Genomic DNA, 18,088 nt, shown 5'->3' with positions numbered 1-18,088 from the left:
CCGCCCCCCGGGATTTCCCGCTGCGCTCGCGCGGCCGCAGCGCCTCCGCTCCTGCCCGTCTGCTCTCTCTGCCAGGAAACGTCCCCTCACTTGATTTTTTTTTTATTTTATTGAAGTGGAGTTGATTTACAATGTCATGTTAGTTTCAGATGTATAGCAAAGTGATTTAGTTATACATGGATACATAGATAAGTAGGTAGATAGATACATAGATAATAGATTGATAGATAGATGATAGATGATAGATAGATAGATGAGAGATGATAGATGGATGATAGATAGATGATAGATAGATGACATATAGATGATAGATAAGTAGATAGGTAGATACATAGATAGATGATACATAGATGATAGATAGATGAGAGATGATAGATGGATGATAGATGATAGGTAGATAGATGATAGATAGATGATAGATAATAGGTAGATAGATAGATGATCTATAGATAGATGATAGATGATAGATAATAGGTAGATAGATAGATGATATATAGATAGATGATAGATAATAGGTAGATAGATAGATGATAGATAGATGATAGATAGACAGGTGATAGATGATGGATGGATGATAGATAGATAAATAGATAGATAGATAGATGATGGATAGATATTCTTTTTCAGATTCTTTTCCCTTATAGGTTACTGCAAAATATTGAGTAGAGTTCCCTGTGCTATACAGCAGGTCCTTGTTGGTTATCTATTTTATATATGGCAGTGTGTACATGTCAATCCCATGCTCCTAATTTATCCCCCTACCTTCCCCTCTGGTAAGCATAAGTGTGTTTTCTATGTCTGTGGGTCTGTTTCTGTTTTGTAAATAAGTTCATCTGTGTCATATTTTAGATTCCACATGTAAGTGGTATCATATGGCATTTGTCTTTCTCTGTTTGAGTTACTTCACTTAGTATGATGAAGTCTGGGTCCATCCATTCGCCTCATGTAAAGGGCAGGGAGACCACCACCCTTTGAGCCTTCCCCCCGACACCAGCCTCGAAACACAGAACCGTTTCTTCCTTTTGGCCTCGCGGCCGAGCCCTGGAACCACGGTGGGACATACAGATTCCAGCCAGCACGTGCTGTTGCTCTGGGATCTGAGGTTCGTTCCTGAGCCCCTGGAGCCTCGTCCTCCCTGTACTTGGGCTCACGCCGTAGTCCTTGAGCAGTTAGGGCCGTGAGGAGTTGACAGGCAGTCACGTGGGCCGGGCAGGCTGTGGGCACAGCACGAGCAGACACAGGTGCCCCAGCAGCCTTCAGCCCGACAGCGTGTCACCAACATCGCCAGGAGTCACTGCCAGGAGATGGGGACACAGGAAGGTACCAGCCCTGCAGTCTCACACCGCGTGAGGTGACAGGTGACCTACAGGTGCAGAGGCCCACGGAGGACTAAAGGAGGGGCGGGGGCCCAGTCTGCGTCTTCCCACCCCCCTGCAGCTCCCCGCCTCCTGTCACTTCACTAGAGACACCAGCCTCCCATGTCCTAGCAGGTTCCAGGCCGGTCTGGGCTGTGGTTACTACACATCCCCCTGCAGGGGGAGGGGACTTGGGGAGTGTCTGTGACCAGAGTGTCTGACGTAAATGCCGACTGCACGAGTGAGTGTCTTGGTAACGGAAGACGAGAGAGATGCATGCAAACCTCGCACATGACAGGAGGAACTTTGTGGGCTGACTTTTCGAGGGCTCAGCAAAGCCACACTGGGTCTCACAGGCAGGACCAGCCCCCTCGCAGGGAAGCGTGCCTGGGGTCACAAGCCCCGTCCCAGCCCTGTGGAGCCAGTGGGGGACCAGCCTGGCACCACTCAAAGGCGCGGCCAGGCTCCCATCCCGCCGCCCCCCGGCCTGGGAGACGCAGCAGCAGATGTTCTATCTCGTAGTAAGTGGCAGCGACTCCATGCCTGCTCACAGGACAGCCAGAGCCAAGATACACTCCTGTGCTGCTTTAGACCCTAGCCTGGGAATTACACACCTTTGTAAAATCTTAACACACTGCTTCTGGGTGTAAGTTTTTTCTAACTGTTAGTCAGTGTTCAGACTAGTTCTGTAATGTCTGAGGGCCTTTTCCCTAAAGAGCTCTAAAAATAGGAGCTGTTGCGATTTATAAGTTTTTTATTTAGTAACTGACACATATTTATTAAGCACCTACTTGTGCCAAGAGCTGCTGCCAGACACTGGGTCATCCAGTCAACCAAACCTGGCCACTGTCCTCAGAGAGGATCCAGATGAGGGGGTGCAGGGGTGTTCCAACTACACCCTAGATAATGAGGTGCTGGGGGCAAACAGCCCCTCAGCCTGGGTCCAGCGTGCTCCCAGGCCTGGAGGCTTCCTCGGGTGTCAGGCCCTGTAGGGTAAATACTCAAGTTCAAAGCATCCCTTCCACAGAGGCAACCACAACACGGCACGTTCCCGTCCAGGCGCCCTGCAGCCCGGCCGGCCGCTGGGCTCTGTCTGTGCCGAGTCAGCGATGGGTCCACAGGCCAGGACCTCAGGCACGTAGGGTGTCCTGTCTTCAGCTTTGGGGGTGGTGCTTCAGCCCCGCGGGGACCAGGGCCCTGGAGCCCTTGGACCAGAGCCTCGGGCCTGCCATACGTGGGCCAGAGCCAGGGCTCTGAAGAGGAAGCGCCTTCTTGGCTGGACTCTGGCGCTGGGCGTTAGAGAGAGGCCACTGTTCTTGACCGGCATGGCCGTCCCAGAGCCTGACCTAGGTTCTCGCCTGTCCGGGGTCCTGCAGGAACTAGGGGCCAGTACCCTGCAGAGACAAGTGGGCAGATAGAGCCTCCCCAGACATGCAGGTCCAGTCCCAGCAAGTGCGTCCCCGCCTTTGTCCTCCACACCTGCCTCCTTAACTTTTAGAGGAAATCCTGTCATCAGATCTCCACCGGCGTCCCTTCCCAGGCAGGACCCTCAGGCGATGGCCTCACTTAAACTCCTGTTGGTCTCGCCAAACTCCACCCGGGAGAACCGCCGCCTCTTCCTGGGACCTGCTTTGTATTGTCTGGCTGTTCACTCCTTAGGGCGCAGAAGCGGTCCGTGACGGAGCGTAGGGTGTTGACAGGGTGGCCTCCACGTGCCCTCTGCTCCCCAAAGCCGACGTCGACGCCCCAGCGGGGACAGTGGGGTGCTCACGACAGCGTCGCGTGCCCGCCGTGCTCCCCGCAGCACCCACCTGTGTCACTCAGCCTCGCTCAGGGCTCGGGATGGAAACCCCGGGGCCACCTCTCTCTGCATTTGCGCCTTTTGCCGTATCCTCTCCCGTCACCTCCAGCGAGGCCCCTCACTTCTGGATCCGACGGTGCCGGCCCACTCTGCTCCCCCCTACCCCTGGCTGGACCCCACCTTCCTGCCTCCACTTCCCTCCCTGAACCAGCTCTGCCGCTGCCCCGCTTCTCCTCATGTCCGTCCTCCACCCGGGAGGGGGGAGTTATTGCCTGGCTCCCTGGTCGGCGGCCCCCCGGGCCACCCACGTGGACCCCGCCCAGTCCGGCAGCGTGCAGGCTCCCCTCCCACCAACCCCTCCACGGCTTCGCTCATCTGCTGCCCCCGAAACGTCTCTCCCCCCACCTCCCCCAACACGAGGGCCGTTCCAGCTGAGGCTGGAAGACGTCCCAGTTGGCAGTTGGGTGGGAAATTCAAGAGCGGCCGGGCTAGCGACTTTCCCATCCCTGACAGCCCGGAGATTCTAGCTACAAGTGGATTGTCTTTCAAAGGAGAAGTCAACTAGCATTCATGAGGTGTTGGCTGGCCCTGTGCTAGGTCTAATTATATAGCTCAGAAGTTTAAAGAATTTAATTTTTAAGTTCTATTTTTTTTGCCTTTTTAAAAAGAATTATGCAATATTCCGCTCATCTGTTTTTTAAATTAAAAACAGGAATACGATGTTATTTTGGTGTGCCATCTTAAACAGAAAAATGTTTGTGATTCTGAGTTATAATAACAAGAGAGAGACATAGAGACACAGGAATACTTAGAGATGAAGCCACAGAGAATGTAAAGCCGAAGACACAGGTACGTGAAGATGGACAGAGGGATTTGTGATGCCGTTTCTCGCAGTCCAGCTTTCTAGGGTGTTGCTGCTGACCCAGCTCACAGCTCGGCCCCCAGCCTTGCCTGGCACACGGGCCGGGTGAGGGTCAGAGCGACTCTGGCCTGGCTCTTCCCAAGAGCCACATCACCTGGTGGCACCAGGCTTCGGCCACGTGTGACAGAAAGGTCAGCGGCCAGGCTGAGCACATCGAGTGCAGCCCCTGAGCGCCCCGGGCCTGCCCCCCAACCCTCCTGCAACTCTCCCCCGTCGGACAGATGAGGGTGTTGGAGTTCGAGCCTGGGTGCCCTGTGCTGACGGGACACCACGCCCCTTGTGCTTTTGTGGACTCACCTGAGACTTTTTGAGTCAGGAACATGAACACAGATTTCGAACTTCCACAGAAGAAACGTCTAATATACATCCAAGGCCCACGGTACTTGACAAAGCATCGCTTCCCTTGAAACACACAGAAAACAATCTATTTCCAAACAAACCTTTGGTTTACATATTTTTCCCAGCTCCCAGCAGAATCCCCGCAGTGACTATTCTGGTTTAGCCACATCTGAGTGACCTGCTTAGCCTCTAGCCATCAGTCGCGGGAAATTCTCCTAAATCCGACAATCAAGCAGGATTTTCTTCCCCTCACATAAAACGGCTCCACGAGAAAGTTGTGTCCAGATAAGTTGCTGACTTGCCTGTCTTTTTGTCACTCCCTTTTTTCGGCCTCAGAACCAGCTGAGTAACTGCCTCTGGATTTGGGAAGGCTGTAGGTGTGTTGGTGGCGACAAGAAACTATCCAGCAAATTCTGTGAAGGCTTTTCCTTTGCTACATCACAGCAGAAGCTGGGCTGCCTGAGACTGAAGAGCTTTTAAGGGACACGGGGAGGAGGCAGGGGCCACGTGTCAGAAGCGCCCGGGCCTTCCCGTGGGGCTGTGCACGTGCGGAGCCTCTGGAGGTGGGTCCCTGGGCTGTGGGAGCGCCCCGCCCGGAGCCTCCCAGGGCACAGGGGCTGCTTGCGGGCTGGGGGCCGCGCCGCTGTCTGCACAATTCACCACTCAGGTTCAGCTTCTGCCTTCTCTTCACTCCTTTCCTTGAAGCTGGGCCACTGGATGTGTAAGACATCCAACCTCCTGTCACCTGGTGTCTGTGCTTCTCACCGTCCCATCCCGATGCTGCTTGCAGAGACGGGAGCCGGGGCTGGGCCCCTCTTCTGGACCCGCTCTGGTTTCTGCACCCAGAGGCCGATCACAGCCTTCAGAAGGGCCGCGACGGGCTGTGTTTCCTCCTTGACCTGGACGTTTCCAGTTTCCGTTCATCGTGCAATGGGCACATCACAGGGCACAGCCCCGAGCTGTCCATCCTTATACAGAATTGGACTCTGCATTCACTGCTGATAAACGAATCCTTGTTCAAAGTCAAGGGGAGTTTGACTCCTGGTCACCACGGTCACCCTCAGCCTTTTGCCATCTGCACATTTTATAAACATGTTTTACCTGCCTTCGAGTCATGGACAGAGCCACATTCAACAGGATAAATACAGGGCGCTGCCTACCAAGGCCCCCCTCAGGCTGACTCGGATCCAGGAAGGAACGTTCCAGTGCCTGCTCCGTGAGCCCCTCTTTGCCTGCCGCCCTCCCGTGCAGCCCCGGAGATCCCTGCACAGTGGACTGTGCAAAAGGCCAGGTGTGCAATGTCCCGTTTACTCCGTCACCCAAGAGCCTCGAGCCAGAGGTTTGCCGGGGCGTCAGGGGGCGACGTGGCTTACCCCCTGCCCTCCTGACCCCGGGGGATTCCTTGCCGGCCAGTCCAGAGGCACTTTGCAAAGAAGCAGTGTCGCCAGCTTGGCATAATTCCCCCCACACACTTTTTATTGCAAAAGTTTTAAATCCTCGGGTTGAAACGATAATTTGACGATCGCCTATATTCCCACCAGCTAGAGTCCACATGGCTGCCGCTCCGTATTTTGCCTTTTTTGTGTGATCAGTGTGTGTGTTTTATTTCTTTACTGGCTGAACTATTTCAAAGTGGGGTTTAGGCATCATGACATCTAAATACGTTAGCCTGTGTCTCCTAAAAGTAAAGACCTTCTCCTACATGACTACGACCCCACTGTTGTGACTAAGAAAATCAGTAATCCCCTATTAGCCGCTAATTCCAGTCCATCTTCCAATGCTCCAAATATTCCAGTTATGTCATCTACAGCAGTTAGTTAACTAGGATGCAGTCAAGGTTCATAACTGCCTTTTGGACTTCGTGTCTCTCTAGCCTTTGTAACTTGAGAACAAGCCCTTGGTTTTCCGACGTGACTGGACCCTAATAAGCTCCTCTTCTGGCGGCCACCCTCCCTCGAAACTCTCACAAGCTCTCCAGTCAGGAGGCTGGCCTGGTCCTTGGGAAGCTGACTGCCTGGTTCCCAGACCCGCTACCTCCCCCCTTCTGGTCACGCACCCGAGACCCAGAGGCCCAGGGACACAATGAGGTCGAAACCAGCCGTGGCCAGACTGTGCATCTCGAGGACACGCTGTGGACGTGGCCAGCACCCGCTGCAGCTGCACCCAGAGGACTCGCAGACCCTGTTCTGGTCACGGGACTGGAGACCAGAACCTGCCCGTGAACATCGTCCCCCAGCATCTGTCGACCCCCTAGCTGTCTCCTCTCTGTCCTTGCTGGTTTGCAAAGGTATTCTCTGATAGAGATGGCCGCGGCGAAACTGTAACTGAATAGATTTTCTGTTTGTTGTCTACCAAAATGCTTTCATCTACACCAGACAGAGGCTTCATTCGGTTTAAACAAACACAGGTGCACAGTCTCTCCTGTTATCCCCTGTGTATTTTGCACCATCCCACTCGGGACATCAGCCTTTCTGATGATCGTGGTTTACGTGCGCGCTTCCGTTCCCGCAATGTAAAAGATCACTTCTGTCTTTCGTATGCGATCTTTTACATTGCGGACCACCCTGGTTTCTTTGGATGTCTGTTTCTCGTTTTCTTACTCCGGATATTTACCACCGTGTCATCAGAACTCTGACCTTTAGGGCTTCCCATCTCTTTGGCTCAGCGCCCTTTTGGAGTCTCTGGAACAAAATTCCCTCATCTGGTTATGTGTTAAATGCCTAGCATTCTCTTCCTTGGCAACTCAAAACTTTAAGATGGTTTGGCCACTGTTCTCTCAAGGTTACCATCAACCGAGCAATTCTTTCCTTATTAGAGTTCAGTTTAGACGTGTAGCAATACTAGCCTGGGTCCCCGTCAGGTGCTGTGACTGTCAGCTGAAGGTGACACCTGTGTCCACCCGCTGTCCACCCTTGGTCAGCACAGATGGAGACCAGGATTGCTTTCTGGTGGCAACATTGTGCTCAATAGAACATAGACTTTTGTCACTTTGTTTCAACATGTGTGAACTGCCCCCAACAGGGGCCCTCCGAGGCCACGCCCTTTACCGTCTGTGTCCGGCCGTCCTCAGCTCAGCGGCGGGGTGGGGGGACGGTGGCGGGGGGGAGTGGGGATGCAGGTCTTCGCTCAGAGAAGATGCGTAGCTGAGGTCCGTTGATGGATGGTCTCTGGGTAGAACAGTGCAGATGGTGCGGTTTTGCTTGGTTGGTGCCTGTGCTCTTATTATGCAGAGTTGTTCTTGTGTGTGTGCAACACAAGTGCTGCCAGCAAACATTTCCACACTGTTCTGCACGCCATCCTGCCTTCCAGGCACGAGGACGGTGCCCTGGTGTCACCGCCCACCATGGCCCAGGGCTGGGTCCCGGAGCCTCTTCCCACGCAGTCACCGGGGCTGCTGGGACCTCTCTGCAGAGCTACCCTCCCCCTCCTCCCCCTCCCCCTCCTCCCCTCCCCCCTCCCTCCTCCCTCCCCCTCCCCCCCTCCCTTCCCTTCCCTCTCCCAGATTCATGAGGGGCCACCTCACGCCTATTGGCTAATTTTCTCATAGAAAGCTAACTTTTTTTAGCTGGTTTAGGAACTTTCTGGTCATCTCGGTCAACCTCCTCATTGAAGACATGGGGAACTGGAAGACGTTAGACACGTGAAAAGGGCAGACAGGGCATCGTGAGAAAACCAGGCCCAGACGGAGCCTCGACTCCAGGGGCAGGAGCGTCCAGGCCACAGAGCTGTGTCCTCACCATCTGGAGGCCGGGCTCCAGGACAAGGGTGGATATGACAAGGCTGGCCCCTCAGGGCTTCGAGGGGGTGTCTGTCCCAGGCCCTGTCCTCAGCCTTCGTGTCTACATGTCATCCTTCCTCTGCCTGTGTCTGATTCCAAACTCCCCCTTTTATAAGGACGCCAGGCATGGGCTGAGGCCCACCCATATGACCGTGTTGTCACACCATCCCCTCTGTACAGACCCATCTCCAAATAAGGCCACATCCCGCGGTCCTGGGGGCTAGTGCACCCACACATCTTTTTGGGGGGGACACAATTCAACCTTCGACACCAGGCGCCCCTGGACGGCTCAGAGGTTGGCAGGGTGGTGCCAGGCCACTACCTGAAACCTTTGGAGCCTCTTCCTGCTTGGCACAGAGGCCGAGCCCAGAGGGACATTTTCCTTGCAGATGCTGAGCAGTAAGGTTAGAACAGGGGCTCCTGCTGTGCTCCAGCCCCTGTCGCCCACCTATATGGTCACTCACCCGCCGAGCTGGGTGGCGATCCTATTCTGGGATTGCTTTTTTGAGAGATCTGCAGAGATGCTGGTGAAAGTAAGAAATGAGACACGAGAAGAAGTCTTCAGACCACGTTTCAGGCCACGCGTGTGCCTCCGGGACCTGCTTCGGGCGTGTTTGGAGCCGGGAAGCCAGCCGTGAGCCTCTGGCCGTGGGCCGCCACCTGCGGGGCAGCTTCCTGGGTGGGGACGGAACCAGCCTGTCTCCTTGCCGCCGTGGGTGCCGGCAGGTGTGCTGACCCTGGGCCCCAGACGCCCCGGTTTACCCGGCACTGAGCCAAGGAGGCACAGAACGTTTGATGGTCTTGTGGTTTGAGGTGTGCGTCTCTTCATGAGAGCAGAGCCCTTGCTCCCGGACTTCCTGAGGAAGCGGCGCTGGTGGAAGGAAGTGTGAGCCAAACTCCAAGGAGGACTCACCGCCTCCGAGCAAGAGTGCTTCACGCTCACGCCGTCAGCCTCCAGTTCCCGGGTCTGTGGAGGAACGTGTCGTGCACTTAGCTTCTCAGGGTCCTGCAACAGACATGATACCAACATTTATGGCTTTGCCTCAGCTGCGACAAGGCCAAGTCAATGAAGACGTTTCCAGGTGTGACTGGCTGGGAACATGAGACTGGCGTCAACAGCTGGTGGAGAAGTTCAGGTGATGTTTGCGGTTTGCTGACCCGTCAGGGGACCCAGGAAATTCAGGAAGGAAGAGGCGCCGCTGGTGCCATGTGTGAGCACAGCCCGGTGTGTGGGGTCTCCATGAAAGACTCAGAGCCCTCGAGGCAGAGTGCTGGCCTGTCACAGACGCACCGCATGTTCGCACCAGCCGTACCCTCCAAGTAGAGAAAATGCCGTCAGCCAGTGTAACGGTTTCATCTCAATCTTAACAGAAAATTGAGACAGCTGCAGGGCCCCAGGGGAATATTGACAGACCACTCGGATGAAGAAATCCCCACGGCAAGTGCCAGTGTCATCTCACGGCTTCTACAGATGCCTAAGTCGTGTTACTGCCAGCAGTATCGATGACTTCGTCTATTAGGGGAGTGAAGACTGTTGACTCATATACATATCAGTACACTCAGACAGTGTGAGGGACACGATTGGGGAGGCTAAGGAAACGCTGTCCTTAAAGATCCATGTTAGGAGATGATGTCACAGGCGGGGGAGGCCTCCGCACCCTCTTCTCGGGTGGGTTCCGGTCGAACATGGGCACGGGCTACGCATGGCACGGGCTAGAAAGGAGCCTGAACGGTTAAGCCACAGTGTCCTCCAAAGCCTCCCTCTCTCCAAGGCTCCTTCGCCCTAGTCATAATCAAGAAGCCATTCTAGACCTTCCTCCTTCTGTTGGCATTTATGAAAGTCATCCTTATTTACCGACAACTCATCCTATACCCCACAGTGAGCTTTGCCAGTTCAGCCGACTTTTTGTCAGTGAGGTGTGTGTCCCTCTGTAATCTTGAACTTGTTCCTAAATCCCTTGCTCTCTGCCAGGCCTATGTGAGCACTTTATAGAAGCCATTTACCACAACAAGCCTGCGAGTTAGATATCGTTATCCTACATTTTCGATGACAAATCTGACACTTTAAGATATTGAATCATTTACCCAAATATCACCAGGCTAGCAGGTGGCCAGGCTGGGTCAAGCCTGGACCCTTAGCTCTGCGGTCTTTGCCAAGTCAATTGCTTGATGTTTTAGAGGCTTAGTTTCTTCAACCTAAATGGGAAAATGGACTCTATTCTGTCTATGGCACAGTGTTCCAGGAAGAAGGAGGGTAATACACGTGAAACATTAGGACAGGTAGAATGCTACAGACATTCAAAGCACCGTTCTTAAACACGGGAACAGTACACAATAAATTCTTCAGGGGTTCAGAAAAGGAACAGGCACAGAGGGTTAATTCAGCAAGTTTCTTCTTAATATGTGTTCTTCTCCTTCCTTCCTTGATAAAATTTACTACTGTGGATCTTACGAGAGGAAAATAACTCGGTTATAGAGCCAGGTACAGCGGGAAGACACTACCTGAATTGCCTTGTTTCCTGGCTTCTGAGTGAAGTCTCAGAGCAAGATCTTGAAGGACACACCCAGCTCTTAATTAAAATGTAAGCGCTGCAGTTGTAAACATTCTTGCTCTGTGCTGTGTGTTTATAATGGAGAAGACAAAGGAACGGTATTCGGCTGATCCACAGAGGAGAGAGAGGGGGTTATTTGCTCAGGAGCCCCGCCCTGGCTTCACCTCCACCCGCTTGTTGACCTTGAGTGACTCAGTAATCCTGCCAGGCAGCCTCGTCTGCCCCGTGCATCACCAAGAATACAAGCAGCCACCCTCAGAACAGGAACAGTGAACCGCAAAATAGTTGACACTTGCCCGGCCGAGTGAAATGTCCACTGGACCGTCCCTGCTACATCAGCCTACCGTCCGCCGGACTCTGGCCCCTCTGGGATGGCCCCGGTGTTTCAGAGGGAGGTTCAAGATGGTCCCACACTTAAAAAAAAAAAAAAAAAAAATTCACTGTTAATTTTTTTTTTTTTTTTTTTTTTTTTTTGCGGTACGCGGGCCTCTCACTGTTGCGGCCTCTCCCGTTGCGGAGCACAGGCTCCAGACGCGCAGGCTCAGCGGCCACGGCTCACGGGCCCAGCCGCTCCGCGGCATGTGGGACCTTCCCGGACGGGGGCACGAACCCATGTCCCTGGCATCGGCAGGCGGACTCTCAACCACTGCGCCACCAGGGAAGCCCCACTGTTAATTTTTAAATCAACACATTGCTGCAATATCAAATATGTGATGGGAAGGTAGAACTCTGAGCTTTGGAAGCCCTTGTCCCAGGCTCAGTGGCATCTTGGAAAGAGTGCCCTGTGGGATGAAGGTGGCTGGACCGGTGCCCGCAGGGATGCAGGATGCCGTGAGCTGTCCTCGCAGCAAGCTCAGGCTCCGTCCTGCTCAAAAGTTTTTCCCATTAACCATCGGGGGTCAAGCTCACCGAGACTCCCAAACTGAGGACACGTTTTCTTGATTTTCCGACTAGAAAATCCAGCTGGCACTTGTTTACTGAGCCTGGTTGCTTGCAGGGCCCCGTGGAGATGAGAGGGACCCGGCAGCCCCCCAATCCTGGGCCTGTTCAGTGCGACCAGGGGGCCACTCTGCTCTGGGTGTGATCGGCGCCCTCTGAAGCTCCGGGCCCTTCTCCCTGGTTCCCTCCGTCGCGATGGCCAGCAGCCCTGCCCTGGGTAATGGGTTCTCAGACACTGGGCGTAGCCCAATTGCTGCTATTAGCAACGCCTGAAGTGGGCTTGTGGAGAATATTTGCAGTGAGGGGGGCTCCTGGGAGACCCTCGGGAACCCTTTGGAATCAGCTAGAAGCCCTGCTCTGTGTATCCAGGCTTCAGTGTGCGGGCAGAAGGCACAGTCCCCATTCAGAGAAGGGCCCGGCTTCCAAGCGGCTCACACCATCTCTGGCTTTGATGTGTCTGGACGCCCCCCCGACACACACACTGAGAAACTGGGCCTCCTGAACTTCATTTTGGGGTGAGTGTTTGTAGCGCTTTGGAATGTCCGAGTTGACCAACTTTTCTCGTGGGTTTTATTTCAACTTCCTGCCACAGCCAAGTTTCAGTCTCTCAAGAACAAATCTGTGCAGGACCCCGAAGCCATTGAGTCCAGGGGACTTTTGAATCGTTGGTCACACCCTAGCAGGGGGGCTTTGGCAGCTGCCATTGTAAACATCTTCAGAACATTCCACAGCATCTGGTCCGTGTCACCTGTGCTCAGGTAAACATGTCAAGCGTGAACCCCTTCCCCGTCTCTAGATGTTTCTTACCTGTCTTGTCTCTACTGGGAAAAAGCCAACGTTAATAACTCAATAAGACGGATAGGATGGCGTCCAGTCTCCAGTGGACGATACCTTCCAAGTTCAATCAGCTTAGGCTTCGCCAAGTTTCCCAAGCCCCAGAACTGTTTAAAACAAAAAATAAGTAAATAAGTAAAATCTCCCAGAGAAAGGAAAGAAACACAAACCACAGCAAAGCCCCCGTGCGTGCTCTCCTGACTCCACTGCCGAGCTGCTCCCGGGGCTGGGAGCAGGAAGTGGGGAGACGCGGCTGAAATGCCGGGAATCTGGACTTGGGGTAACACACTTACCGCCGTGGAAACTCTGAGCTCCAGGGCTGCAGCCAGGCTGTCTGTTTTCTGAGCAGAAGCAGGTGGTCTGGGGGCCGCCGGAAGGCTTTCACTGCCGCACAAGATGATGGAGCTCGGCACTTCCCATTTTCAAGTTTGCACCTTGCGGAGAAAGGGGAGGAAGGTGGGAGAAACGGGGACTCTCGGGGGTGCCCTGCTGGCCGTGAAAGCTCCTGAAAACAGGCAGAGAGCTGTCACTGACCGCAGAAGGGTGGTTACTCCAGAACCAAAGTTAGGGATGATTCACGTAGCAAACACATTAAGCTGTGACCGGTCACATGTCCTTAAATCCCACTGAGTGTCTGGTTTCAACACCCGTCAAATTGTTTTGCCCGTTTTAGGCACGTTTCTGTGTCGGTGAGTCCCCAAGTGAACACTGCTCCCCGCACCCTCTTCCGCTGCATTTTCTTTTGCTCTTTTCTCCTTGTAAAGCTACATTCTTGTAATCTCGGTATTTCACCTCCTCTAGACGACGAAATTGTATGTATTGAATGATGGTCTAATAGCTTTAATATCCACGTTGATGTTTATTTTCTCTGTGTTACCAAGTACGCGTTATTTAAAGGCAACCACTACATGAGCTACTGCCAAGGAGCACCCGGCCTTGGCGTTGGAACTTGACACAAGAAAAACACGAGGTTCCCTGCACACCCCGACGCTCCACTTCGTGGGCTGAAGGACCCTCGGTGGGGGAGGGAGGGAGGGAGGCAGGAGGTGCGGTGACGGCCTTCAGCGGGACCTGGGGGCAGGGGGCAGCGGTGGCCCTGGATGATGCCCTGCACGGGTTAACGCTCTGCTTTGGGGCTTGCAGACGACCACTCCCGGATCCGGCTGAAATCAGAGAACAGCCACAGCAGCTCTGACTACATCAACGCCAGCCCCATCGTGAGTACCGCCCGCCACCCACCAAGGCTCGCGGGGGCGGGGGGCGGGAGCGGGCCGGCCGGGCACTGGTTCGATAGCTGATAGCCGGGTAACCAGCCTCCACCAGCTGACTAACCTCCACCAGGTACCAGGGCTGGCGCTCTGCGCCCCCCGCCCGCTCCTGATGGCTTGGTGCCCAGGTGGGGCTGAGTCCCGGGCAAAGGGAACGTGGTGCCGGGGTGCTGAGCCTCATCACCCCAGGGGCCCAGCAACAGCGCCCTGGCGAGTTACTGCTGGAACCCATGACTTTGGGGAAATTCGTAGCTGGTTGTGTAAAGGGTTCCTAGGCCCACTTGTTCCCTGTTCGGGGGAAACAGGAAAAACCAGACCCAAACCTGGCACGTGTTGAAGTGATGGGTGACGTGGAAGCAGGTCGGAAACTGCTGGTTGGTCTCCTCCGGTCTTTGCAGCGGGCGGGGTCTTCCCTTCGAGGGAGGGGGTGCGGCAGCGCCTTTCTGGGCAGCGGGTGTGGTGGAGGGCGGGGGCAGGGTCTCTGTCCTGAGACCTTCGGGCCGGCGGGTGTTCCCAGCCTCCGGAGAGACCCTCACGGCCACAGCCTGCCGCCCTCGGGGCTTCCCGCCCTGCACCCGGGGGAGGGGCCACAGGGGAAAGTCGGGAGCTGCCCAAGGGGAGAGAAGAGGGGCTGGCGGCGGGGGGCGGGGAGTAGGTCAGTAGCTGGTGGGAGGAACCTGCCAGGGGTTCTCAGGGCGCGGGGTGGGCGCACCTGGGCCCGCAGCAGAGACGCAGGAGCAGGTGGGGCTGTGTCCCCCTTAAACCGTGGTTCCTGACGCTGGTCTTCGGGGAGCGTCAGGACAGCTCACTAAGTTCTCACAGTGGCTTCAGTCAAATACGGGCATGTAGGACGCAGCACGTCCTGGGGGCTCCGGCGCTGTGAGGTTATGGGGGCGGGGGCCCGGCGGGCCTGCTTCATCTCTGGATTCGTGAGAGCGCCCTGGGCGAACGACGGCCCCTGCTGTCCTCAGTGGTGACCCTGGATGAGACAGTTCGCCGTCTGATCGCAAGCAGAACCGCCGATAGTAGACCGCTGTCATCGTGGTGGTTCCATTTATTCCAGTGCATCTGCTGTATAAACCTTATTGTTATGACTCCAGCGTGCCGTGGGTCAGCCCCATTTCCTGACACCTCCCGACCGCACGGCGAGGGCACAGTGTAACACACTTGCGGGGCGAAAGGGATTCAGAGGGAAGCATCTTGTCTGCACCCGTCTGAGCTCAGGACTTTGTTTCTGGGTTTTGTTTTGTTTTGTTTGTTTGTTTGTCTTGCGGTACGCGGGCCTCTCACTGTTGTGGCCTCTCCCATTGCGGAGCACAGGCTCTGGACGCGCAGGCTCAGTGGCCATGGCTCATGGGCCCAGCCACTCCGCGGCATGTGGGATCTTCCCGGACCGGGGCACGAACCCGCGTCCCCTGCATCGGCAGGCGGACTCCCAACCACTGCACCACCAGGGAATCCCCTCTGCGGTTATTTTTAAGGAGTCACTCCTTTCCCTCCAGCAGAGTAGACCTCAAACGCTGGCTCCGTCTGTGTTCAGAGGCCTAACTGGAGCCGTTCAATCAGTCTTTCTAAATAAACACACTTGTTGAGTTTGGTATTTTTCCATCAATTCTAAATTCAGAAAACCAAGCCAAAGCCCCACTGATTTACGCATCTCTCATCCGCTGAGGGTGGGCTTTGTAGCTGCCTGGACTTGGTCCCTACACAAGGGTCATGGTGATGGTCTGTAGAAGGGAAGGAGCTGCCTTCTTCCCACTGGGCTCCTTCCCTGGGGTGAACCACGTGACAGGGCCAGAATGAGCAATAAAGCAATTCTTTTCACGTCTCAGAGACGGGAGTTCAGTGTTGGGGGGTGCCCGACTCTCCCCCATTTTATGGGTTCCGGCTTCCAGACATTGGAGCTATTTCAGGCTAAAGTCAGGACTCAGTGAGGACGGTGCTGGTGAGTAGCTGCGTCTCTCCTGGAAGCCGCCCACCAGCAGCCCCACTCTGGTGCCTTCCCCGTCTCTCTCTTGTTGGTGGAAATTCAGAACAGCCTCTCAGGCTTGACAGGGCAGGGACTTGGGTCAGAAGGTGAGGCCAGGAGAGGCAAGTGATTTTTCGGTGTCTTTTATGTTCTCCTTTTATTTCATGCCACAGTTCTTTTTTGTGCAAATTTGGGTTGGAAGCATGAACTAGAAGAAATCCTCGGTACCTCTTCCTGAAATGACTGAAGGTCTGATGTTAATGAGCTTCCCAGCAGAATTGAGTGAGAAGCTTCCAGTGGGAGCCCAAGAAGCCCGTGACAGTGCAGAACAAAACTCCAATAACTACATCTGCCATATTTGTACTTAGTCCTCATTAAATTTCAGGAAAGCCATCCAGTAGTAAATAATATGCAATCTCTGCTCTGAAATCAGAGGTCATGAAAGTAAATGGGAATTCTGCTTCCCCGCATGGGGTGTCTGCAGGAGAACTCCATCAGCCGCACTGGAGCTGGGTCACTCTCAGGCGTGGACTGAGGGGTGGCGGGCGTTAACACAGCAGCACACGAGTCCCCTTACCAGGGACAAGTCTGAACGTCCCAACAACACTTGAAAGTAAACTTACTCTTCATTTCTCTGTTGATTAAGGGGGGAGATTGTTTCATTTTTAAACTCAGGATGCGTTTAACAAATTTAAGTAGATACAAACTGACTCTTCAGAAAGGGATGACTGCTCAGATGCCCTGAACATCCTAAGAAATTGGCCAAATATGGGGGCCAATTCCTTGGTTTTTCGGATTTACAAGCAAACATCTATATGTGTATAATTATGGTTTATAGCCAATACTTTTCTTAAATAAATCTCAACTCATAAGAATATGAAAAAAAAGCCAGACTCTCTCCCACTGATTTTACTAATGCTACAATTTCCCAGCAAACTCTCACATTAAGACCTGGTGTCTGGAAAAGTGACTTGAAAACTCAGGCTTGATGTTCTCTTGTTTTTAAGAAAACATCTGTGAAATTTGCTTTACATGTTAGGAAAAGCAGGTGTAAGGTGGGCAGATAGGAATACAGGAAGATAACCTGCGTGCTCACCTTGAGTGAGATTGCAGGGTAGGAGACGTGACCCCCGTGGCCCCCCTACCAGAGGCTGGCCCAGACCTTCCCTGAGACTTTGGGCCACCAGGTGGTCCGGGGGCAGTACCGGCCCTGACCTCACCTGCGCCCCAGCCGGCAGCCCCCCTGCCAGTCACCCTTCAAGGCTTCAGAACACAGGCGCCCTGGTCTTAATATGCTGAAGGCTTAGTTTTTAGGATGAGTTTTGTTTGGAACATTGGGGAAATATTGCTACATTTTTTAATGCAGATTAGAACTAGTTACTCGTGGTCATTTATAACTGTCATTCCACAGCTTGAACCAAATCGCTAGGTTTTTTTTTTAACTGTGCATTTAGAAATTCATAGGGACATACCTTGCGGGCACCCTAGTTCACGTGGTATCTTCTTATAAGACTCAGTCAGATACATGAACGGTAGATTGAACACAAACTTTGGGGGTCTACTTTTTCTGAAAAAAATCCCAGAATCCCAGAGCTAAAGGGCCCATAGAGACCATGTCCCGCCTCCCCGCCCCCGCCTCACCCATTTTACAGACACTAAGACTGAGGCCAGAGAGCCTGACTTCATTCACAGTGCTGGAGCTTGTGTTTGTAATCACAACAGTCCTACAGGTAAAAAGTACACTACAAAGAAATGGGAAACAACAAGGAAGAACGGGGGAAGATTTAGCTCAGATGTCAGCAGAAGCCAATGCTCATCCCCACCAGGAGCTGGAGGCGGAGGCATCATCACCCACCACGCTGGGTTGGCCCCCAGAGCTCCTGATGGAGAAATCGTGTCCGTAGAAACTGACGCGATTTCCTCTAGTTATGCTTATCCCACCTTGGAGATCTTAAGTGTAGTAAAGACTTCGGTGTATTTAGTTAAATTTTTGCTTTACTTTCATTCATTCAAAGATGCACAGAACTGGGGCTTCCCTGGTGGCGCAGTGGTTGAGAGTCCGCCTGCCGATGCAGGGGACATGGGTTCGGGCCCTGGTCCGGGAGGATCCCACATGCCGCGGAGCGGCTGGGCCTGTGAGCCATGGCTGCTGAGCCTGCGCGTCCGGAGCCTGTGCTCCGCAGCGGGAGAGGCCACAACAGTGAGAGGCCCGCGTGCCGCAAAAAAAAAAAAAAAAAAAAAAGATGCACAGAACTGGGCTGAGGCTCCCGTGGCCTTATATTTGCTACACGCACGGAGTAATTCTGCCCATAATTATTTTCTGTCCAACAG

At 53.9% G+C, this 18,088-nt stretch overlaps 1 protein-coding gene across 1 annotated transcript in view; it reads left to right on the top strand.

Moving 5' to 3' along the window:
• Nucleotides 1–18,088, top strand: part of PTPRN2 (protein tyrosine phosphatase receptor type N2) — a gene marked incomplete at both ends in the record, with an annotated part of 706,645 nt that overhangs the window by 645,730 nt on the left and 42,827 nt on the right. The window contains one exon of the mRNA XM_079711893.1: nt 13,664–13,737. Within this exon, the coding sequence (XP_079568019.1) occupies nt 13,664–13,737 (74 nt within the window). The remainder of the gene's footprint in view (nt 1–13,663; nt 13,738–18,088) is intronic.

This window comes from Hyperoodon ampullatus (genome assembly GCF_949752795.1).
Source record: "Hyperoodon ampullatus genome assembly, chromosome: 9".
Classification (NCBI taxonomy): domain Eukaryota; kingdom Metazoa; phylum Chordata; class Mammalia; order Artiodactyla; family Ziphiidae; genus Hyperoodon; species Hyperoodon ampullatus.
Note: the sequence above shows the minus strand (reverse complement) of the source record. Positions and strands in the feature narration are given on the sequence as shown.